Source organism: Eptesicus fuscus, chromosome 22 (genome assembly GCF_027574615.1).
Source record: "Eptesicus fuscus isolate TK198812 chromosome 22, DD_ASM_mEF_20220401, whole genome shotgun sequence".
Classification (NCBI taxonomy): Eukaryota; Metazoa; Chordata; class Mammalia; order Chiroptera; family Vespertilionidae; genus Eptesicus; species Eptesicus fuscus.
Genome location: NC_072494.1, coordinates 1,678,153 through 1,703,264, shown reverse-complemented (window position 1 = coordinate 1,703,264; position 25,112 = coordinate 1,678,153). Strand labels below are relative to the sequence as shown.

The 25,112-nt window shown below is 49.7% G+C and overlaps 1 protein-coding gene across 1 annotated transcript in view; it reads left to right on the top strand.

Annotated features, from left to right (window-relative positions):
- Nucleotides 1-25,112, top strand: part of DPYD (dihydropyrimidine dehydrogenase) — a 370,484-nt gene that overhangs the window by 321,273 nt on the left and 24,099 nt on the right. The window contains exons 19-20 of the mRNA XM_008147316.3: nt 17,858-18,000; nt 23,729-23,908. Coding sequence (XP_008145538.2) covers nt 17,858-18,000; nt 23,729-23,908 — 323 coding nt within the window. The remainder of the gene's footprint in view (nt 1-17,857; nt 18,001-23,728; nt 23,909-25,112) is intronic.

The following is a 25,112-nucleotide window of genomic DNA, read 5'->3' as shown; positions in this document are numbered from 1 at the left end:
TATTTTGTATTTAACAAAAGGAAATATTCCACCTTTCTGTCTCTTTGATTTGGGAGTAACACATGTAAAATGCCCTCATTTCCTGTTCTAAGTAACTTTTGGATTGAAAGTTTCAGCTCAAATAAAATTTCACAGTTAATTGCCACTCTTCTCTAAAACTGATAGGGAAAGGTCACTTTGTTCATTTATTTTTTTTTATTTTATTTTATTTCATTTTTCAAGTCTTCACCCAAGGATCTGTTTTTATTAACTTGAGAGAGAGTGGGTGGGAGGGAGAGAGAGAGAGAAACATCCATTGGTTGCCTCCCATAGGTGCCCAGCCCAGGCAGGGATCTCACCTGCCACCTAGGTCTGTGCCCTGACCAGAAATCGAACCCATAGCCTCTTCGGTGCCTGGGATGACACTCCCACCAACCGAGCCACCTGCCCGGGTGCCGCTCTGTTTATTTTAATACAACTGAGAATAAAGACCAGAGATAGGCCGCCTGCTACTTACATAATCAGAGAGTTCAAGATTCAGGTGGTTAAATATTCCCGAGGAAGTATTCTCATGAGCTGGTCTGAAGTCTCTTTTCCTCAGCCAAAAAAAGTCTTGAAATGGGTAAAGATCACCATGTCATTAATCTACTTAAAGATTAACCTTTTAAACAGCCAAGATTTGTAACATTCTTGTTCTTATTCAAAGTTCAGTTGTGTTCACAGCCGTGGAACGTTTTATGATTGAATATAGGTAATTATAGTATATGAAGATTTAAAAAGAACTCCAGGGATTGAACAAAGTTTTCCAGTAGTTAATCACTAATGAAGATCTTAAATCTGGGCTTTAAATACAGACAAAACTAGTTATAATGATCTCATTAGTGCTTTATTAAGGTTATCTGTTTTAGTATTTGTCAGGAGGATTCCGATGGCAATGAAAGTCTGGACTTATTCAGAAAGGGTTGTTGATCAGATAAGGAGACGCCCCTTGGCTGATTAATTGTTGTGTAAATAAAGATTCCAATCAGGAGCAGCAAGAGTGTGCTTCCACCTAAATGGAGCCCTCTCAAAACATAAGCTCCTCCTCAGCCTGTGTGTTCTCTGCCATGATTTTGTTTTTACTACTTTAGCCAGGAAATCATTTTAAAATGTAGTAGAAGTTGGAGGAACAGTAGAGAAAAAATAAACATGATTGTGAGTTGGGTTTCGCTGGGGTTCAGCTGAGAGTTAAATCCAATGGAGACCTTGCATAGGTATTTAAAACTTGGGTTTGTTTTCATATTTTTTATGGATTTCAGAGAGGAAGAGAGAGGGAGGGAGAGATAGAAACATCAGTGATGAGAGAGAGTCATTGATCAAGCCTGACCAGGAATTGATCCCTGACCTCCTGGTCCTTAGGTTGACTCTCAACTACCAAGCCATGCCAGCCAGGCTTGGGTTTGTTTTTTTCTGTTGTTGTTATTTGTTTTTTAAGAGAAAAATGTGCTTGTTTGCTTTTGACAGAATCTGTTGCCCTAAGTTTAAATTGCAGGAAAAAATAATTTTTCCAAAAAGAAGAAAATTGCAAATCCACCTGAGGCTCCTTGACAGGGCTAATGGAGTATTGAGCTGAATTGCCTGTGAGCCCAAGATCCAGGAGCCTGAAATGCAGGCCACAGGGATGGGATTTCATTGGGTGTTGGGGTCTTATGCCTTGTTGGGGCCGTGGGCTCTGTCCATGGTGCTGAATGGTATCCTCTTAAAGGCGGGCATTCTGACCTCAACTGGGCTGCTTTCCATTCCCTGGTTCCTGTTCTCCCTTGACATGCTAAGTAAGCGCAGGGGGTGTGGCTGACGGGGAACATTCGTGAATGCCCTTCAGAACCCAGAGGGACGAATCATACAGATTGTATAGCACTGTATTCCTCTGAAATTCATATTCTATTAAAATTATTTTGAGCCAGTTCTTAGGCAACTTAGATGAAGCTCTTTATTCCAAGATATTTCCATCTCTTATCTTAAACAATCTTGTAATTGGTAATAACTTTATTCAATAATACTATTTATCTAAATTCATATGACTTAAAGTAATTTTCGCTTTTACTCCAGGTACACTATATTACTTTTCACAATAAAGAAGCTATAGAATACATCTGATATGGGGTGTTTAATTTATAAAATTTTGAGTGGAGGAGTCAAACTTCTACTGCAATAAATAAATGGAGTTTTCTGAGAAAACTGCTTATCTGAGGGGAGAAAACCAAAATGTTCTGACTCCTGAGCAGATAGGTTACATGTTTGAAATGCAGCGAGTCAGCAGGAGACCGGGAGTGACTAAAGAACAGCTGTGCTAAAAAGTCTAGAGAGAAGTTGAAAAGATGAGGTTTATCACCTAATCAGTATTGATGTAAAAAATATGCAACATATGAGAAAATAAAAAATACACATCCCAGTGACACAAATTCTGCTGCATTCAGTCCCCAGAGATGCGGCTGATAAAGGCAGCTGGTTTTCTGAAAGCAATTTTGTAGGGTATCTGATATCTGGATGGCAAAGAGACTCTGACTCAACAATGTGCCCATTAAACATGTATTTCTAAGAGAGCCTTCCATATGCGAGGGACTTCTCTAGACTCTGAACTCAAGACCTTAGAGCAGGTTAGGCAGGGAGAGGACAAATAAACCATAGGTCAGGATAATCTCAGATACGCCTAGCTGCTGAGAACAGCAACTCGAGGTGGTGTCTCTGTAAGAGAGAAGGAAAGGTGTGGAGCTCTAGGTTGGGGCTCAGGGTGGGTTTCTCTGAGAAATAACATTGGAGCTGAGACGTGTATGATATGGAATCTCCGAGCGCCAGGCAGAGGGGAAGGGCCACCCTGAGTTTAAGAAACAACGAAGACTAGTGAGGCAGGAGCGTGATGAGCTAAAACAAGAGGACGATATAATTTATTAGTGCCCAGGCTGGTGTGGCTCGGTAGGTTGAGCACATCCCATACACCAAAGGTCTCTGGTTTGATTCCCGGACAGGGCACATACCTGGGTTTCAGGCATGATCCCCATTGGGGGGAGAGGGGGGCGTGCAGGAGGCAAGTGATGGATGTTTCTCGCTCTCCCCCTCCCTTCCTCTCTCTCTAAAATCAATAAAAACCTATTTTTTAAAAAAAATTATAATTAGGATTCCTGGCATCCAGTATGCCAGTGCCTAGGCATAAACAGAACAGTGAATAAAAACTGACTTTGTCGTTAGTATCTTCTGGGAAGAAATTGAGTTTTTTGTGTGTGTGTGTGTGTGTGTGTGTTTCTTTTTGTTTTGTTTTAGAAAAGACAATGCAAAAACATCGCTAAAAACTGGAAAGTTTTACCTTTCCCATAACTAAATTTTGACACATATGCTGGAGAGTAATGTTCCTCTGAAAATGTAAACCATCTTAGGTCCAGAAGCTCCAGTGGGCTTTTGTTTGAACTTGGCCCTGATCAAGGCATGTCTGATGTATTGATGGAGGGAGCCCCAGGTCAGGTCCTGTGGCCCACTTCTCAACTAGAAAGTGTGATCATAGTCCTGAGGGTCAGCTGACACTTAGGAGTTGAAGTTAGGGGCAGTGATGGACAAGGTGATCACTACATAAAAGTTCAGGTAGAATCTAAGACTCCCTCTTACACATTTTTCTTCTTCGCATGGCTGTCTTTATTTTTTTTTTTTTAATTTCAGTTTACATTCCATATTCTCTATTAGTTTCAGAATAGAATCAGATGTAGTGATTAGATGACAATCGTGGACTTTAAACCAGTATTGTTTCAATGAATCATTGGAGTTTTCCATTCAGAAATTGATAGACCAGGAAGAAGAATTTGCCGTAAATGTATTTGAAATCTGAACTGCCCATCAGAGCTCGCTATAGCGACCCCAAAAGAGCTGGATCCTGGCCTTGCACTCCAGACAGTTTCCACCCAATTCACACTGCTGCATCGTTGATCTGACTTCATCTTTCGCCATTATCCTATGTAATAAAAGCCTAATATGCTAAGTGTCCAACCGTTCATTCGACCATTCAACCAGTCACTATGACGTGCACTCACCACCAGAGGGAAGACACCCCGACCGGTAGGTTAGCTTGCTGCTGGGGTCCTGCTGATTGGGACTGGGCAAGACAGGCCGGACATGCCCTGGAGCCCTCCTAGGGTCCCTCCCCGGCCCCAGTCATGCACCGATGGGGTCCCTCGGCCTGGCCTGCATCCTCTCACAATCTGGAACCCCTTGGGGGATATTGGAGAGCTGGTTTCAGCCCGATTCTGCAGGCCAGGCTGAGGGACCCCACCAGTGCACAAATCCATGCACTGGGCCTCTAGTTTTAGATAAAAAAACAAGATACTATCCAGGCCATTTTTAGTCATTTTATAAGGACTTAGCATATGTGAAAATTTTGATCACCAAATGAAGGTGGTAATTCTTCAATTACCTGAAATATGTATCTAAAATTTGATTTGATTTTTGTCATTGCCTTTATTACACCCAATCTCATAGAATGCTTTGTCAGGCCCAATAAAAAGGGAAAAAAAGTAGATTTCTAATCTATATCAAAGTAAGCCAGAAAAGACAGATGGCCAGGAGAAATGTATTCATTTAGAAAAACATGCTACTTGTTAATGGTTTGTTCTTAGTCACAATAGAGGATGCAGGTTTTCTGTATTCCAAGATTGATGCCCACTCCCTTTTCTTAAGTGTGAAGAGACCTCACAGCATCATTGCAGCCCGAGAGGCTCAGTGGAGAGTCATTGAAAATGCACACCGTTTGTTTTTAGGTTTGGAGGAGTTATTACCCATCGTCTCATCTGTATTGCTCTTATTTCTAAATACAGATTAATGTGTGTGTTTTCAAGCTCTATTCTCTATTGTAATCATGGTGGGGAAGCGGCATTGCAGCCTCAGATAAAATCCTTGCAGTGATTTCATGGGGGAACATTGTATCTGGGTTTCAGGAAGCCCTAATAGCAGCCCTTCCCATTCCTCTCTGCATCTCTCCTCTCCTTGCTGCCGTAGGAGTGTGGGGAGCACGTTCCTGGGGTGAACAGCTAAGAGGGGAGGAGGATCAGCAGCTTAATCTGAGTGTTAGGAAAAGGATCACAGATCCGGCTCTAGGATTCTGTGGGGAAGCAGTTTCTGCACAGGCCCCGGGCAGGCCCCCGGGAGCTAAATATTGACACGTGTGCTTTGGCAATGCAGATCAAGCCTGCGGAATTAACACTGCTCCGGCTTGCACCGACACCCTCACCCAAGACGGAGCACTCTCACCTTACCCCACTCACTGGGGCTTTGTGGGGGATACTGTACACTTGAATTAGGGATTTGCGCCGTATCGTAAATGCTACCACTGCGGATTAATTTGATTTGAGAATACACTAGTCCTTATCACGCTCACAGTGGAAATTATAAATGAAGTGTAACGTTCATTGTTTTCTCTCCCAGCATGGACCCGGCGTAAAACACCCAGATACCGAAGTCTGATATTATCTTTTCCACCAGAAAATGTCTTATAATTCACACCTCCTAAAGGGAACGCGATGTATAAGCAGAATGCTATTATCCTTTATTCCCCTTCCAGTAAAAAGTAAATGCATTCCAAATTGCTCATTCTCTGGGAGCTTTGATCCAAATTTAAGACAAACTATCAATCATAAAAAACAACAACGCGCACTTCTTCTTCATCGTGACGCTGAAGCCTCAGCTGGCAGTCTCTAATAACAATGGCATTTACAGAGCTTACCATTCCTCCACTCCCCCCCCCGCGGAGAGGACACGTAGCCCTTTCCAGCCGTTCAGGAGGTGAGGTCTGAGTTGTATTCATTGCTACACGTACTAGTCCTGGAGGCAAGAAGGAATATGCACGAAGGGCTTAGAACGGAGCATTTGCACGCGCGTCTTGTGTAACTCGGTGAGGTGGGTGCTGTCACTGGCCCCTGTGACAAATGAGGACACAGGCTCAGAGCAGCTCTGGGACCTTGAGTGAGTGGCCGTGCCCACCATTTGCTGGAGCTCCCCTTAATGTCTTTCCCGGGGGCAGACTCCCAGTCACACCGTCTCAAGCTGCTTCTCCTGTCCTCCGAGGGCATGGCTGCCATCCCAGCGGGTTGCCCCAGGGCCGGGGGTGAAAGAAAGGAACGTGCTGATGAGGCTGATCCAGGAGGCCCTGAGGACGCGGAGGAGAAGGTGAAGAGCATTTCAGACCTTGGGAATCCCAGGAGACATGACAGAGGCATGAATACACTTGACATCCTTAAGAAACGGCCTTGTGGCTCAGTGGTTGAGCGTCGACCTATGAACCAGGAGGTCATGGTTTGATTCCCAGTCAAGGGCACATGCGTGGGTTGTGGGCTCATTCCCCAGTAGGGGGTGTGCAAGAGGCAGCCAATCAATGAGTCTCATCATTGATATTTCTCTCTCTCCCTCTCCCTCTCTCGCTGAAGTCACCAAAAATATATTTGAAAAAGGAAACTGTAAACAGGACAGTGTCTTAGGAGTTACTGGATAGAGGCCCCAGGCAGGATGCAAAGAAGGTATTGAGTTTAAGTCCGAAACACAGTTACGGCCGATGACCTCTGTGTGGTCGCTGTGGACTGGAGGGAATGCCCAAACCAGGGCACAGAGCTGCTGCCAGATGAATGAGGGCATGCACCCCACGTGCCTGATCTCGTCCTCCTCGATTCTTCCATCTTCTTATCAACTCATGCCCTGTGCTACCCTTAGGAGTAATCTTGAACTATCTTCTCAAACAAATTCCTTTAAATAAAATAGCCATTTGGCACCAACCATGTCCTTTCTAATTTCCCTCCTTTGTGTGGCATTTTTGGAGAGAGACACAAACTGGCTCGCTCGTGATACATGTCCTTCCTTTCTCTCTCTCTCCAAGAGAGCTGTCAACTTCATTCCCACGAGCAAGTGTCACTGGCACTTAATATCCCCATATTTGTGCAGTTGGATTTCTAAACTAATCTTGAATTGATGTGGTTTCAAATATATATGTTAATAGCAACGGATTCTCATAAGAATAACATATTTAATGTCAAAGGTGCCATCACGCGGCCCAGCATGCAGAGCCACGTCATTTTCTCTCTCCTCCTTGACCTTTACACTGAAATCCCCTTCAAGACCTACTCAATAAGGCGCACAGGAAGGGAGCCCGGTGCTCGTGCCAGTGGCCTGTTTGTCAGACTCCTCAGTCCTCCCAAACCGCGGCCACAACCGGGCAGCCAGCCTTCACCTCGGGGACCATTTGCCGGGCCGTCCGCTCCAGCTGCCTGTTGTCTCCTTGTCCCGGACACGGACACGGTTCTCAGCTCCCCGCCCGCTGGGAAACCATTTCTGACGTGTGGAATGCCTGCGGCCACTGTCCTGCTTTGTACTTTGGATATTTACCTTCTCCGGGTACCTCCTGGAGCTCACCGCTGTCTGAACGCCGCTGGAAACGCCCAGTGACCTTCTTTGGCATTTAGATAGGTAGCATCACAGAGCTATGGTTCGTCCGCAAACCCTGGCTCCTGCAAAGTGTGACTCAGTTATTTAGGTTCGGGACCTCATTTCTCTCTGTAGTTGTCAGAATGAAGCTTTGCTTTTGGAAATAAACGTCATCATTTTTTTTATTTTTAATCCTCGTTTTCCCATTGATTTCTAGAGAGAGTGGAAGGGAAGGGGAGAGACAGACAGAGAGAAACATTGATCTGAGAGAGAGAGGGACATCGATTGGTTGCCTCCCAACCAGGGCCTGGTATTGAGCATGCAACCGAGGTACGTGCCCTTGACCGGAATCAAACCCGGGACTTCTTCAGTCCACAGGCCAACACTCTATCCTCTGAGCAAAACCGGCTAGGACCATCATCATTTTTTTTTATTTACCAAACCACACATTTAATAGAGTGTATATATCTACATAAACTCTTTTATAAATTGCTGAACATTTTAACTCCAGTGTCATTGTCACATGAACCACAGGCATTCTTACTTCAAGTCCATACTTCTGCAATAAATTAAAATGCTCTCAAACCACCCTTCTAGTCTTTAGGATTCAGAATACTTTCATATGAGTGCTTGAATACACTTCTTTACCTTATGTCAGTCAGAACACTTCCATATACGTTTGGTACCAAAAAGATACAGAAATCTTAAAAAGCTAAATATTTAGAAACTGAGGTACCTCGTTATAAAACCGTAATTATACAGGAGAGCGTTCTTTGTAACAAGAAGGCTTCATATCTGTCACCAGTGTTTCAATGCCTCTAGTACGTATTAGCCAACTCGTTCCATTGTCACCGTTCCACAAGCACCTGCCATTCTTGAAGCTGACTGATGTTTAGGAATAAAGCACACTTATTACACGTTGCCAACTTCAGAGGAGCAAGCTTATAACCCACAGTGCTTTTTGAGAAGTGATGATACCTTATATTTCTGGAACTAATCACTGCTAAAGAAAGGAAAAGGATGAAAACATAATTTTTTTCCCCTGTGAAGACCTTTCGCTGCATTGTGTGCCATTCAACTATAAAATGATTATAGTGTTTTGTCTGCCAAGAATGACAGTGGTGAAAAGTAACTTTCTATGTATGTAGAGAGGTGTGCGCACACCTGTCTATCTCTAGATGCCGTTGTCCATATCATTTTCCTCTTTTAGCCTGACTAGCCCACCTTGAAAAGCTGTGGAGGAGGAAGGAGAATAGGAAGTAAGGATTGAAACCCTTGTTGAGTTTTAATGTCCGCAGAAAGGAAGGGTGTTAACATCATTGTTTCATGATTGCCCTGCTTCTTGCAAGTCATTGTTGTGCCGTTTTCAGTCGCCACTCTTTGAAGTTCTTGCCTCATTATTCCACCTTGACACCTCGCGCTGACCTTGCCTCGGTCATGCCACCTGAGCTCATCTGCTGGCCTTGAGCCACTCCCCACCTTGATTGAATACTTGGTCCTCGGTTCACTGGTCTTCCCATCGCTCCAAACTTTGTCATTATTATTAAGACAGAGTAATTATGAAAGTGCTTAGCGTTCTAGCTCAGTGAGGGCAATACATTCCACCTTCATCATCGTCGTCACAAAGTTAGAATCCATGTTGCTATGTACCCATCAGTTTCTAGAGCTAATTTAAAAAGGATGCCACTAGTATTTATGTAATACTTCTACTGTTTCCAAGCATTTTCAGAATTTCATTTTATTCTTACAACAACTGTATGAGACAGGCATCGTCAGCTTTATTTCTAGAATGATTAAGATTGAGCTCACGGATGCTATGAAGAGACGAAAGCAGACATTGATACCAAGGTTTCAGGACGCGAAAGTCCATCTGTGGTTTTTTTTTCAGTTGGACAACATTGTAGCAAAGCTTTCCATTAGTCCACACTGCCACCCCCCTTTCAGCTCTCGGCTACTATACATAAATAGGACATTTCACAGAATCCCAATTACACAGCACACTATGCATGGCAAATAAGACTATAGAGAATGGGCTATATTCCACGTTCTTAAGTAGCTCACAGGTTTCCCATCTAGATAACCTCAGCTACTTCACCCAAATCCAAATTTATTGTTCTCTACAAACCTTAAAAGTATTACGGTTAATGACGTGGACACTCCTCCTTTGAAACGTTGCGTGTTCGTATCATGCACTATCTCAGCATTTTCCCTTGCGGTGTGTTGTGTTCAAAGTCTGTTTCTCATGTGTCACAATGCCCTCCGCCTCCTGACTTACCGATTTTTGGCCTGGAGATTGCCAGAGGGGTTGGTTGGTGCTGTGGACCAAATGCTTGTGAACTCCCCGGATTCAGAGGTTGAAATCCTAACCCCCATGGTGATGATATTAGGAGCTGGGGCCTTGGGGAGGTGACCAGGTCATGAGGGTGGGGCCCTGGTGCATGGAATCAGTGCCCTTAGGCCAGACCCCAGAGAGCGTTTCCCAATATGAAGCCTGTGACTCCTGGGTTTGCTTAAACATGGAAGCAGTTACCAGCATTGTTTCTAGGAGGTCCTGGGGACAGCCTGGCTGGAAATCACTCGGTCACTGGCAGATACTCTGGTTATAACCATAGACATCCAAACTGTTACAGGAGAATAAAATCCTAACCAAGGCGAAACGGAAAGAATGTGTCACCCGCTGTCATGTAGAAAAGCTTCCCAAAGAGTGTGGGTTACATCAGCCTCTTCTAGTAAGTGGAGACGTGAAGACCTGTGTTTTCTTTGTGGAAACACCCCACGCAGTCCGTTTCCTTTGCCGTCTGACGCTCAGGCGGGCCCGACGCCCCTCAGGTGGTTAGGACAAAGGTGGTGTCTGGACGAAGCCCAGGCCGGTGGCGTTGATGGTGAGCATGCCACAGGCTCGGAGCTTTGGCTGGAATGGAAACATGGACTCTCCCATCATGCCTTGTGGCCCACACCGAGAGCTCCAGCATCAGAGCTTGCATTTCAGCCTCTTGACACGCTCTCAGCAAATGAAACCTTTCCCCCTGGTCGGGGTGGGTCTTCTGAGGGAGGACGTGTGGACATAAATGGCTTATGACATGTAGAGTGTTGAAATAAACGTGTATCTTAACACTCGCTAAGCCATGAGCTGCTTATTTCAACACGTTTCCCCTTGAAGTGTTTAAACAATAGATTTTACACCGGGCTGTGCCCTCCCCTCTGCGGAATGTGGCAGGGACTGCGTAGACATGCCCATCGGCCTCATAGGGATTCTGCTCCCTTTGCCTGCCACGCCGCCCGTCGCCATCGTTCCTGAAGAAACCTGACATTAAGCGTCCTGCTCTGTCTGTCTTACGTGATAGGTGATTTGGTGATAGCTGCGGCGATTGGGCATCACCCGTTAACGGACAAATGGTTGCATACAGCTTTTTTTCAGACACCTGACGTGTCAGCAAAGACTAGAGCAGCTTTTACTAGAAAACGTCTCGACCCGTCCTCTTGTCGTCAGGACTGACAGCAGCTGGCTTGCAGGGTCACCTTTGAGCGCCTTTATGCATATGGAACCCAGTGCAGTGCCTAGGCCATGCGTGTATGGACAGAAGGACGACAGACACACACTAACTTTCTGACGGGAGGCGATGTGGGAAGCAGGGCTGATGGGCAGTCACAGGTGGAGGTGGAAGCTAGATCTTCCTTTTACTCTCCCAAGGGCCGGACTAGCAACCGTTCTGAGCATTAGAAGCAATGGCTCCCAGGATCTGAGGGATTTAAATGAAATAGCATGTAAAAGCCGTAATAGAGGGCCCTGGACGTGTTAGGCAGTTCAATCAAAGATAGCGATTATTACCGCCGCTACTCTTAGCAGGAAATGGCAATTAATAGAAACTATCAATGTTTTGTGTTGTTTTTTTTAAAAAAATCTATTTCCAGTATTCGCAAGTTTGTCTCTTTGTTTTTGCCAAATAATACGGACAAACTATTCTTTATAGCAGCAGGGAGAATCTGTATCCTATATAATAAAAGGGAAATATGCAAATTCCCCCCTCGACTGGGAGTTTGACCGGAGTTCGACCAGGGAGCGGGCCAGCCTGCCAGCTGCCTGAGGCCCCTCTCCCCAGCGGGCCTGCCCCCGATCGGCCCTCCACACCCCGATCGGGGCAGGCCGGCGGGCCCCACCCGTGCCGGAATCCGTGCACCAGGCTCTAGTGTTGTATGAAGGAGCAATAACCTTTTGTCTAGAATGTCTTTGAATTTATGGGAAAGCTGAGAAGATAGTACAGAGACTTCCATAGACCCCTCACCCAGTTCCCTTTATTTTAATTATAAGGGGATTTTAAATGAAGAACTTACCAGCGAAATGTTTTGCAGTAAAAAGTATTTGTGCCGAAGCCTGTATTTTGGAGGCCAACAAAGTGCTGTGAAATGAATGGGAAAAATCTTTGTGAGAGAATGAGAGAGAAGCCCAAAGGAGGGGTGTGGCCAGAGGGGGCATGGCCAGAGGGGGCATGGCCAGAGGGGCGTGGCTTGGAAGGAAACCTTGAGGAAACCACAGTTCTGATGGAGGCTCCTGACTTTCCTGTCTATAAAACAGCTCCCTGGCCCATCAGACCCCTTCACATAGTTAATTAAGAGATGAAGGGGTAAATGTTCGCTTGTTTCGCAGTACTGGGGGATCTTTTAGGAATCATTAAAATCTGAGTCGTCAGAATGCCCCAGAAAGAAGACACATACGCGCACTCATTTCCCACTTGACATTTCCCGATGTCTACAAATGCTATTGATTTCTACGTCTAAATTATTTCACTTGTGCACACCACGCCTTGTGGAATTGCCACTCGGCCGTTTGTATGGGCTGGTAATTATTGATTGCGACATTATATTCCCCATAAACGGCCACTGTGAGTCGTTAAGCTTGTCAGCATTCTGTTTGCCCACAGTGTCTGGCGTGCGTGCCCTCTCTGGCAATCACAGATGTTTCCCGGGCTCGCTCTGTGCTGGGCATGGGACACACATCATTTCCCCCCGAAACGTTTTAATACTTTGCCACTTTTAAGTTGTAGATTTCAAGAGCTGCCCCGTGGAGCATTGAGGAAGAAGGGACTGTGGGAGTGCGATGATTTGCCTTCCGGGGCTCACAAATAAATGACCTCCGGGATGCAGACAGACCCTTGTCCAGCCGCTGACTGCTGTGCGCATGCCAGCTCTCACCCCTTCGTTCTGTCACCGAGGGCAGAACAGACATTAGCGTGAGGAAAGGGGGCTCCTCCAGGCTGCCGGCCCCACCTACGCTCAGGGCAGACACACCTGAAAAGATGGGGAGACTGGGGGGTCTGATATGATCTGCCAGCACAGGTCCAAGGAGCCCCTGAGCTCTGTTGAGAAAACAATGTACAGCCGTTTGGACAAAGGCTACCCAAACCGCCTCTCCTGCGGGGCTTGGGCGCCGCGCTCTAGCCAGGCTCCCGGACGTGGGTTTTGCACGTCTGTGCCGCCCGGTGCCCGGTGCCCGGTGCCCGATTCGGAAAGGCCTGCGCTGTTTGGAGTCATCACACACGGTGCCAGCGTGGAGATGATGGAACGGTTATGGCAACAAAGTGGAATGAGCAGCTACGAACGGGGAACAACATACGCGAGACATTTCTCTTGGAGGTGCGCATTCGACACGGACGGCACATCCTTTCCCTCCGAGTCGGTCCTGCGAACCCGCCGAGACGTCAGCCCGGGGCCAGTGGGCGAGGAGCTGTTGAATCACGCAGGCTGGCACACACGCCCGCTCAGCCGCGGTCCCCGTGCCAACCCCCAAAGTAACGCCCTCCGCTTGACAAGAGCCCGGAATGTCATCAGAAAGCACCGGCGACCGGGGAAGTGGCAAGTCGAGAGCGGATGCTTCGTCGCAAACCCATCCTGGACTTGACAGACGCGACCAGCCGAGTGCTCTTCAGAGAGTCAGCCGGGAAGATGCGTTCACGGCGACGCGGTTTTCGTGGGAACAGCACCCGGCGTGCGGGCGCTGTGGTTCTGGGGAGGGAGACAAACACTCCCATCGCACTCTGGGCCCGGCGTGCAGAAACAGACTCTCAGGATCTGTTCGCAGCATTTGTGATCAGGTGGTGACAGCTTTGAAATTTGGCTCTGGGGCTTACTGAGTCCAGCAGGCAGCAGAGTGCGGATGGCCGCGGAGCTCGCCGGGCCGAATGCCTCACGTGGCGCTCAGCTCGGCCGGAGCCTGCGGGGTTGTGACTCAGACCTAGTCCCTGTCTTTCTTTCTTTATAATATTTTTATTGATTTCAGAGAGGAAGGGAGAGGGAGAGAGATGGAAACATCGATGATGAGAGAGAATCGTGGATCAGCTGCCTCCTGCACGCTCCACACTGGGGATCGAGCCGACAACCCGGGCCTGTGCCCTGACCGGGCATCGAGCCCTGACCTCCTGGTTCGTAGGTCCATGTGCAGCCACTGAGCCACGCCGGCCAGGCCTAATCCCTGTCTTTATATTTGCTTCATTCTTGGACTCCATGCCCGAAGCCTTACCCGTCAGGGATGGATTTATGGCACCGTGTGTGTGTGTGTGTGTGTGTGTGTGTGTGTGTGTACATGCTCGCTTGTGATATATGTGGCTCTGGAAACGCATGGCCTCCAAGAAATTTTCTCGAGGTTAGCGACCGCTGCTGTGGTCCATGTTAAATGCGAACGACACGAGCTGAGATCCCAAAACCATTGCAGGTTCCCTTGCTCTCTCTGCTGTGGACATTTGCGCCATTTTGTAAGTGAACACACACTTAAATATTTAAAATGATGTCAAGAATCACCCCTTCGTCTTCTCTCGCATGGAGGTCACCGAACAAATAAAGTAACGAGTCCATTTATAGAGCCACAGAGTCATATGATCTTTACACACTCCAGCCAGCGGCATGAGTCCGTTCGCAAAACTCTCCACTCTCGGTTCCCAAAGAGGGTGCCTGTGCTATAGCACCGAGCTCGACGCCACAACAAGACCGAGTTGGGAGTAGCAACAGTGTCCGTGTCGCAGTAACCCCTTCTCGTCGGGCTCTGTCCCTCCTCCGTGTCAGCGTGTCAGCACGCGGCATTTCCCCCCAACTCCGACGTCCCCGCCGCCCGCGCTGAAGCGTGTGCTCACAGGACTGTTTCATTAAACCGCGCTGCCATCGGGTAATTGTTTTAAACAGTGCCACAGCACAGTCCAAAGGAAAGGTGAGCGGCTGGCATTTGCAAATGTCAGGGATTATCTTAACACTTTTATTACAGTTTATAAAAAAGCAAGTCCGGGCCATTTCGTGGCAATTATTTCTACAGAAATTGGTTCTTTAAATAAATTGCTGATTATCTGAAGATGACAGTATTGAAAATGCTGCTAATGAGTGGATTAATCAGTGTAGCGTGTGGTGGCCACCTACAGGTGGGAAGCAGAAAGAACACAGAGACTAATGAGCTCCAGATATCACGTATGAATGCCATGAGTTTCCCCACCCAGTGACACGCTTACAGACATGTATTTCTTCATGCCAGCTTCTGATTCCCGGACACTGTAGTTCATTTCTGCGTTTTTCATAGGTGGTGGTTTTGTTCTAAAGCAAGTTTCACTCTGCATTCATGATTACCTTTGTCCTATAACTCCTGGGTATGATTGTCATTATAACATCATCCAAACTGGGACACTTTTAGAATGAAAGAGGATGCTATTTATAATCATATCGTGTAATTATGAATAAATACAGGTATAATGAACTCGGACTTTCTCTCTCTAGGTCATATAGTTATAGCAATTACTAGCTACCATCGCTTTAATATAATTCCTTGCCACTAATTAGTACTAGAACATGAATATTCTTGGTTTTATCATACATGGACAACATATATTTATCAGTTATAAAGATTAACTCCTCTCTCTAACTTAATTTTAGAAGCATTTAAAATAGGGAAGAAGTATGGCATTGTGGTTAAGAGCATGGCATTGTAGAAATGAATCATCAACACTTTTTTACCTAAAAGAGTCAAATAATAGGAAGTCTAGTTATCAGAATGAAAGTTTGTCTTCGTCCTTCCCCAGAGGCAACTATAACAGTCTAAAACTCCACCTTCTCTCTATTTGTGTGCCCACAGAGGATGTACATGCACTTCTTTTAACCACAGTGGGGCCACCTCACGTAAATTTTTCTTTAACATCGTATCCCAGAGATACTGGCAGGCCCCTTTAAAGGTTCCCTAGGACGTCATACACAGATGAACTACCATTTATCTGATAGTGAAACTACTGGGGATCGTGCAGGTGGCTTTCACGGTTTTGCTGTAAAAACAACACTTTCGGGGAACATCTTTGCACGTGTCACTCCGTGTCTGTGCGAATGGAACAGATTTCCCAAAGTGGCGTCTGGGTGAAGGGCTGTACCTTTGGATCCTGCGGGAGCTCCGTAAACCGCGCACTACCCGCACAGACCGCCTTGATAACCACAGGCAAACTGTGTTTTTAGAAATGAAATGACATGGGAATGGCAAGTTCCCCGGATTTAACATCTAGGAGGCAACACCCCTTGGGTGACACGTGTTTCTCCCCACGTGTGTCTGCAGCTGGGTGCGCTTCCGGTCCTTCTCTCCGGTCCTTCTCTCCGACTCCGGTGGAGTCGGTGACGCAGGCGCCGTGCCAAGGGCTCTCCACAGATTGTGCCCTTTAATTGTCCGAGCTGCTCCGTATTATTGTCATGATGTCCCCGTGTCACAGGGAGGGAGAAGGATGTCTTAGGGATGAAGGAGTTGGCTCCGTCACTTGTGTGAGTGACAGAGCGCCGAGACTCACACTGAAGGGGCGGGACTTCGCATCCTGAGCTCTTAGCGTGGCCCCGGGCGGCCGACACCAGTTTCCTGGGGCGTGACAGCCTCCACGGCACAGCGTCCTGCCGGTGAAATGACGCAGGCCAGTGCAGCCCCCATCCCGGCGTCTGGCCCTCCATGGACCGGTGCTCCGAGCCTCCACGCCCAGCAGCAGGAAGAAGCCTTGAAATCGTCAGCAGACACGGAGACCTTTCCACAGAACAATTGCAGCTTTTCCAGTGACCCTGGAAGGACAGCCACACACACAGTTGCTCTTCTGCCTCCACTTCCGTGTTCGTGCCTCTACATACGGTAGAAGCCTGGGTCCCCTTAGAGCTCCGGTTTGGGGTGAATTATGCTATTTTTCTCAGAGGACTCTAGTCCATGTGTAAAAGTGTATTTTTTAAACAGCTGAGTCTCACTTACGTGTCAGTCTAGTGGGTTCATTACCACGTTAAGCTCGAGTCAGTAAAGTATACCGTTGTTAGCACTTGATGAATCTGTATTGTATCAAAATCAAACTTGCAACTCCCAACTCGTTGAAATTCTTGATTTGCTAATATTTCTTTCTTCTGGATGATGCTACAACTCTTAACAATTAGACCGTCCAAGTTCAGTTTCTAACCAAGTTGTTATCCACTTCATTCATTATATCTTAATTAATGTCAGCAAATTAAACTGCATTTTCTCTGTGTACACGCGTGGGCGGGCGTTATGACCCAGTTTCTGCCTTCCTGCTACCCGGAGCCATCATCGGGAAGTTTATGTGGACTCGCGCTGATGATAACCGTGTGGCAGAGGCTGTCCCAGACATCACATGCTGGGGGGGCGGCTGGGGAACAGAATTACACTCACTGATTAAACCTCCAGTTACCCAGCATTAGCATATGTTCTACACTCTCTTGCCCATTAACTTCCTTTCCTCGTCAAGGGCTTAGTCATGCAAAGTGAGGCTCCCGTGAACTGGAGTTCTCGTGTTGTCATGAAAACCCGTGTCTGCCGGTTTAGTGCCTGGACCTGTGGATTCTCAAAACTTATTTTTTTTATTTTATGTATTCATTTGTTTATTATTGATACTATTACAGATGCCTCCTCCCCCATATCCCCCTTTAGCCACCTCTACCAGATTCTCAAATTTAAAATATATATATATTGATGTTTGGCCTGCCAGCATGGCTCAGTGGTTGAGCATCAACCGATGAACCAGGAGGTCACAGTTGGATTCCCGGTCAGGGCACATGCCCGGGTTGCGGGCTCGATCCCCAGTGTGGGGCGTGCAGGAGGCAGCCAATCCATGATTCTCTCTCATTGATGTTTCTACCTCTCTCTCCCTCTCCCTTCCCCTCTGAAATCAATAAAAATTGAAAAACCCGGTGCCTGAATGTGCCATGCACTCTCCTGCACATCACTGTAGTAAATCAAATTGCATGTGCAGCTATTGTATGCGAGGTCGCTATACCCACTTGCATCACATGTCTTCACGCCATCGTAGTCTCAATGTTCCTAAAATAAACGCCTCCTTTAAGGACGGACAGACTGGGGAACATAGCGATGTGTGCCTGTTCCATGTGTATGTCTGTCCAGCACAGGACAGCTTAGCCAGTGGTCAGCGTGCTAACCATCGACCTCTCTCTCCTGCAGGCACGGCCATCCGGCCCATCGCCCTGAGGGCCGTGACCTCCATCGCGCGCGCTCTGCCCGGATTTCCCATTTTGGCCACGGGTGGGATCGACTCGGCCGAGAGCGGCCTTCAGTTCCTCCACAGCGGAGCGTCCGTCCTGCAGGTATCACTGGTGTCCGCCCCCCTCCCCCACCCCCCACCCCCATCCTCCCGTGTTCCCAGGGGCTTGGTTCGTGTATTTGAAGTTCTCCCCCAAGGGCTCATGCAAGAATGGCTGTTGGTGCCATTCTAAGTATTTCTCTGACAAGAAAAGAGAAATGGTGCCTCCCGCGGGCCTCCCTCCCTGCGCGTTCCCAGTCATGACTCTCGGTTTCGTGCCCACAGTTCTGCTCGGATGTGCTGTCCGTTCCTGATCGCTCTCCCCAATTAGTTTTGAAACGACGCTGAGTTTTGGCGTAGGATGATAATGGAGTTCTGGGGCGTGGCCACTCGTGTTTTTGAATGGCCTCTCTCTCCGCCTTGCGCCTATGATCCTTATTCTGATGGATACTAATGAGACTTACAGATGTTTCCAGGCTGTGTGGAGACCGGTTCTTTTGACATGCGCTGCGTCTTTCTGCTTGGGAGCAGTGAGTTCTTTTTGCAATGACAGCACGCCAAACCTTAGAGCCTGGTGTCCCGGCCTCACACCCGGTGCGCACAAATCTACTTACCGTCGGCCTCATGCTTGGTCGTCACCCCGCAACTTAGTCACAGCAAACTGGGCCCTCTGAGGTGACCTTCCCCTGAAAGGACCCAGTCCTCATGCTGGTCCTGGTATTTCTTTGTATCGTGTGTGTGTGTGTGTGTGTGTGTGTGTGTGTGTTTCATGGCATCAGAGTTACAGTTCAGGTTTGGAGACAGAGACGTGAGTTGTTACAGATTCTAATTACAAGTTAAAAGTCATCTCACTGTAGGAAATTAAAAATGGAGACAATTACAGAAACATTCCAGTTGAGAGAAAAATGCATTCTGGGAAAACAAGAAAATCCCCCAAATAGGGAAGCAGGCTCACTTCTCAGCAGCCCCGGTCCGTCCAGGGCGGATCAATGGCATGCAGCTACTGCGCTGCCGGGAGAACATTAATTTGCAATTATGCAGTGATCGGCTCCTGCACGGGCCGACCATGGACACACTGACCTTTTGCTGAGAAATTCTGTGGTCGTTATTTTTTTAAATATATTTTTATTGATTTCGGAGAGGAAGGGAAAGGCAGAGAGAGATAAAAACATCAGTGATGAGAGAGAATCATTGATCAGCTGCCTCCTACATGCCCCACACTGGGGATCAAGCCCGCAACCCCGGCATGTGCCCTGACCAGGAATTGAACTGTGGCTTCCTGGTTCATAGGTCAACGCTCAACCCCCTGAGCCACGCCGGCCGGGCTCCATGGACGTTATTTTAAGTGGAGCGACAGGGAGGCAACAGGGAAGCGCAGGTCCCATTCAGGCAGGGGCATCACTGCCCACACTCGGGGAGCCTCTGCACTGTGTCCCAAATAGTCACGTGACGGAGCAGACTGAGCCTGTGCGGGGCGTGGCCGCTGGTGCGCGGGTGGATGTGCTGGGCCTGCTCGATGGTGGCAGAATGATGCTCGGGGAACGACAAATGCCCCCAACGAAGCATAAAATGAAGCAGACCTTTCCTGAACGCTGCTACCGCCGGGGAAGACGTGCGAGACTGGTCCACGTGAGTGCGTTACACATGCACGCTGAGCCGCCCGGAGGTACAGGTTCATGTCCCAAAACCACACATTGTTTTTGAAAATATATTTCTATTGATTTCAGAGAGTAAGGGAGAGGGAGAGAGAGAGAAACATCCATGATGAGAGAGAAGCACTGATCGGCTGCCTCCTGCACGCCCCCTACCAGGGACCGAGTCTGCAACCCGGGCTTGTATGTTTTTAAATAAAGTAAATAAAAGTCTCCTAAACATTTCCTTCTAAGGCAGAACAACCCTGAATGTATTAGCCTTTAAAAACAGGCTCATCCATTGGTTCCCCTAACTGGTCTTCTTCAGATATTCAGGAAATTGTGCCTTTCTGTGGCGTTAGGGGTCAGGTCTCCCGTCCATTTAATGATTTTGTGGCTCCTGGATCCTTCGAAGTTTTCAGACCCGATTCCCGGAGCTTGAAGCATGCAGAGTCCCCGTGAAGCACCTCCCACCCCCTGCTCACTGACCCCGCCCACCAAATCAGGAGGGAAAGACAAGGGCTGCTGTGGGCCTCATCTGTTGAATCTGACACGTCTGAACCAAGGACCCACGCCGGTCGTGGAGGTGAAATTTGGGGCACGCAAACATAAGCCTTCACTTTCCCCAAATCAATTACACGTGTTTGTAAGAGCGGAAGGTGATCGGACTAAGATCGGAACGTGTCAAACCCGCTCCATCCCACAGCGACAGACCGTCAGCTGTTCTCCTCGTTAGCGCCTTTCCTGGGGTGGAACCGGAGAGGGTTCCGGTTGTCATGCTCTAAGGGCGTGAGCCGTAATCTCATTATCGTCTCCCCAAGTCAGTCAGCGCAGCCTGGATATTAACTCCTCCTAATGCCACCCGGCCCCGTCACGTGTAGGAGGGGAGAGCAAAGTCCCGTGACCACAGTGACGCCCGCTGAAAATCTCCCCCCGGGAGCTCCGGCCGGACCCGCCAGGCCTCGCACGGCCTGGTCCTGCAGAGGGAGCGGAGACGGTGTTGCACATTCCTCGGCCGGATGCTTCCGAAACACAATGAGCACGAGCAATCAGGAGAGTCTAAAAAGCAAGGCCGTCCAGGGCACTGCAGGACATCCCATGATGCAGTAGTTTCCCGCATCCCAGCTTCAGGACATAAGCCATCGTTTTATTTACAGCGTGACATGTTACAGACAAGACTGAAAAGAAAAAGCACATAAAATCCTGCATCTCCCGTATTTATCTCTTCTTTAGCTCATACGCATAGTCTGAATCAGTCATTTATTTGGAGCCCACTGTGCGTAGATTTGTGGGGGAGGGGTGGGACTGTCAGGTTTGAGTTCATTCTCGCAGGCCGAGCGGTTGAAGCTCATCCCTTCTCGGTCGGCACCTCCCAGCTCCCCCGCGCACCGTGTGATAAGCTAATTGTTTACAACATAAAAGCGGGCGCTTTGGTCCCCGGGCTCTACGTGGTCCCTGATCTTCGGCGTTAGCCAGCGTGGGAAGAAAGAGCCCTGGTTTCCCATGAAGACGCACGTGAGGGAAGTTCTCGCCCGTGAGCGAGCCCCCTGGGCTCACCTGAGGGCAGCCGGCAGCCATCTGGCAAACAGCAGCTCTTCCTGGCGCTCCTCCCACTGGCTCTCCCACCAGCCTCCCGAGGAAGGCGCCCTCGGCAGATGTGGAGCAGACAGCGTCCCGGGGCTGAGCAGGCGGCTTGTCTGGGAAAAGGAGGGGGTGGCCCAGAGGCCTGGCTCAGAAAGGGGGGTCTGTGGGACGAGAGAATAGATGAACGCGTGGGTCGCTTTTGAGAAATAAAGATTTTTCTTTTGAAGAAATGATATTTTAAAATCGCCTATTGAGCCCGGCCAGCATGGCTCAGTGGTTGAGAGTCGACCTATGGTCCAGGAGGTCACAGTTCAATTCCCAGTCAGGGCACAGGCCCAGGTTGCAGGCTTGATCCCCAGTGGGAGGCGTGCAGGAGGCAGCCGATCCCTGATTCTCTCATCACTGATGTTTCTCTCTCTCTCCGTCTTCCTTCCTCTCTGAAAGCAGTAAGATGCCGGCTGGGCTCACCCGTAGTTTTCTAAATGTGGAACATGGGTGTTTTATTCGTGAATTGTACCGAGCAGTGCCGTGTGTATGGAGCACCCAGACCTCAGGGGCTGCTGTTATTTGAACGATTCCCTCCAATGTGTGCTGTCCCCCCTTTTCCAAGGGACCCCCGTCACCACGCAGGGGTTTGCACAGACAGACGCCTTTGATTCAGTGTGCCTGCAGCACCGGTGAGAATCCAGGGCATGTGTTACACCTCTGAGGGGACTCCCGGGTCCCCCTCAAGTCACGCCTTACGGGGCCACCTGATCCCTGGCCCCGCTCAGGGCCGGTCCTGCTGAGAACCAGGGCCCCTGCTTCCGACAGCGGGCTGGGGGCCGTCGGTGCTGCCGGGATCCCGAGATGGTACAGCTGCCCTGCTGAGCAGGAAGTTCACCTGCCGTCACCACGAGGAACGTACAGATTTCACGGAGCAAACGTGTGAGCCGCTATCAGGACCCAATCAGAGCTGTTAGACAAACGGTGAAGTGATATCAGACGACATACCCCGGCCAGGAACAGCAGCGTCAAGGTTAGAGTTTGAAAGGGAACGTTTACCTTTGAGAGAGTGAGAGTCCGGGCCAGGCGGGGCGGGACCTCTGAGCACGCCCGTCTCCTGAGCCTCGTGTCCTGGGTCCGAGCCCGTTGCCAGCGGCGTGCTGACCCGTGCGGTGTATTCTGCGTCTCATGACTGTTTCCTCCGAAAAGGACCTCGTTTCTTCAGACGTGACTTACTCTCTCAGCAGGGCTTCCTTAAAGGGCCACTGAATGTTGCTGGAATCGTGTAGAAAAAATCGAGAAGGAACGGACTTTGCAGACCTCCTTCCAAGTCCCGAGGCGATTCCCCCACCGGTGCCCGGAGCTTGCGGTTCCCAGCGTGGCCAGGACGCTTGTCACAGATGCAGGGTCTTGGGCCTCACGCCAAACCCACGGGCTTGGATCTGCCTTTGGATCAGCTCCTCAGAGCGTGCACATGGATGTCACCGTTTCAAAAGAGACACCCAAGTGCAAGGTCCCTGCCCCGGGAGTTCTGTCAGGAAGGCGAACGTGTGCTCTTACCGACAGTGAAGATGAAGTCACTCGCTCCGGGGAGGGAGACAGACAGTGCTGCCTCGGCCTTAGGATGAGTCAGACGGGCGGCGGCTCCCAGGGGCCCCGACACAGCGTGTCGTCCCGGCCACGCGCAGCGGCGTCTGCTGGTCTCGCCGCCTCCTCCAGGCCGTGTCCCTCCACGTACTCAGCGTGGCTCCCAGTTACGTGGAGCACAAACACCGTGGAATAAAGACCACACGAGCCCGGCCGGTGGGGCTCAGTGGTGAGCGTCGACCTCTGAACCAGGAGGTCACGGTTCAATTCCCCGTCAGGGCACTGGCCCGGGTGGCGGGCTCCATCCCCAGTGGGGGGCGTGCAGGAGGCCGCTGATGGATGGTGATTCTCATCATTGATGTTTCTCTCTCCCTCTCCCTTCCTTGCTGAAATTAATAAAAATGTATATTTTTTAAAAAGAGCACAAAGAGGGGGTGGAGATCTCGCTTCTTCCCGCCGTGGGCCCACTGGGCTCTCCCGCAGTTGGGATGGACCACGTCTAGTTTCCGGTTACGTCAGCGCCGCTTGGCGGAGCCTCCCACATCCCAGGTGCGCCCTGTCTGTGCGGTGAGAGAACTCGTGGCTTTTGTATCTTCTCCCTGAAAATAATCAGGCCCCTGGGTGCCCGGGCCGACACTCTAACCACCGAGCACCCGGGCCAGGGCCAAAGGTCCTTCCTCCTGTTGTGCCAAACCTGACTCCTTGGAAATTCCGCCAGTTGGGTCTCGTGTGGAACAGCCCCGTGGTGTCCCTGAGCCCAGCGCACAGCGCACGGCACAGATCCCAGGTGTGCAGTCTGGGGAGTTTGGACACATCAGGCTCATATTCCTCGTCCGTGCAAGTTCTGGTGCCGTGGCGCCCCTCCCCCCCCCCCATGCCCACCTGCGGGCGTGACCCGGCGCCAGCCTGGAGCGGTGCCCGGCGCACAGGTGAACCCAGTGGAGGAGGTGAGAGCGGGGCCGTGGGGCGAGCTCGGGTCTGACGCCGCCCGTTGTCTTCCCGCAGGTGTGCAGCGCCGTCCAGAACCAGGACTTCACGGTGATCCAGGACTACTGCACGGGCCTGCGCGCCCTGCTCTACCTGCAGGCCATCGAGGAGCTGCGGGACTGGGACGGGCAGAGCCCAGCCACGCCGCGCCACCAGAAGGGGAAGCCGGTCCCTCGCATCGCTGAACTCGCGGGAAAGGTAGGTGGCCCCCGGCCTGTGCCTGCTCACTGCCCCATCAGGTCTCGGTTCCCTGGCACCGTCTCGGGCACAGGAAACCCGGTGCCGCGTGGGGTATGGTTTCCACAGGAGAATCGTGCCGAAGAGGCCTGGTTTCAGCTATGCGACGGTTCCCAGACGCGTTTTTTTGTTGTTAATCTTCACCCAAGGGTATTTTTCCATTGATTTCTATAGAGGGAGTGGAAGGGAGGGAGGAGGGGGAGAGAGACAGACACATGGATTGGGGAACCAGTAAGCCAGGTACTTGCCCTTGACCGGGAAATGAGCCCCAGACCCTTCTGTGTGTAGGCTGGTGCTCTAACCACTGAGCCACCGGCCAGGCCCCTGCTTGTATTTTTCTAAAACCAATGCAACGAGGTCCTGTAAGAGAGAAAGCCCGGGGGGTGTGCGTGTGAGTCTGTGCTGGCTGTGGGATGGCTGCCACCTCCCCCGGCGGGTGGAGGTCTCTTCATTCTTCAAGGAGCTCTGCCAAGGACCCCTCCCCTCTCTGTTTGCAAGATAATCAAATCACTGGGGCCAGGAGGCCGGGAGGAAGTTTTTAAAATTAAAATCGAATCAGTGTCTTTGCAGCTGCCTCTGCCCTGTGGTCAGACCTCGGCTCAAAGGTGGTGCCCCCCGCTGCTTCCCAGAAACGTGCCGTGTGTTTACATGTTGCATAATCTGGTGGTTTTAGCAGGTCTGGTCTAAAACCACACGCAGCATTCCCCCGTGTTCCCTTTGTGTCCCCTGAATAGACAACCATCCTCAAAGACGTTCTCCAGCCCCAATGAGGGGAGGGAAAACGATCATCCGTCGTCTTTTCAGCTTGTCACCACATCAGTAATTAACTTTTGGGGGGGAAGAGAGAAGCAAGTATAAATGATTCTTTAAGGAAGCATTTAATAATTCAAATGGGTCTTAACCTGAAATAGGTCACATGAAAAAGGAGGGGAAACAAAGCCCAGGAGGCAGGGCTGGGCACGCAGCACTGGCTTCCTCCGTGGAGGCCCCGTGTGCCCTCCGGGCAGCAGCCAGGCGGTGGCTGCTCAGAGCAGGGCCGTCTGCTTGCCGGCAGGGTGGTGAGGACCGAGAGGGAGAGAGAGCGCATCATCCGCGTGGGCTCTGGGGAAGCACAGGGCTGAAGGGTCCCCTGCGCGGGCGGCCACACAGAGGCTGCGGGGCATGA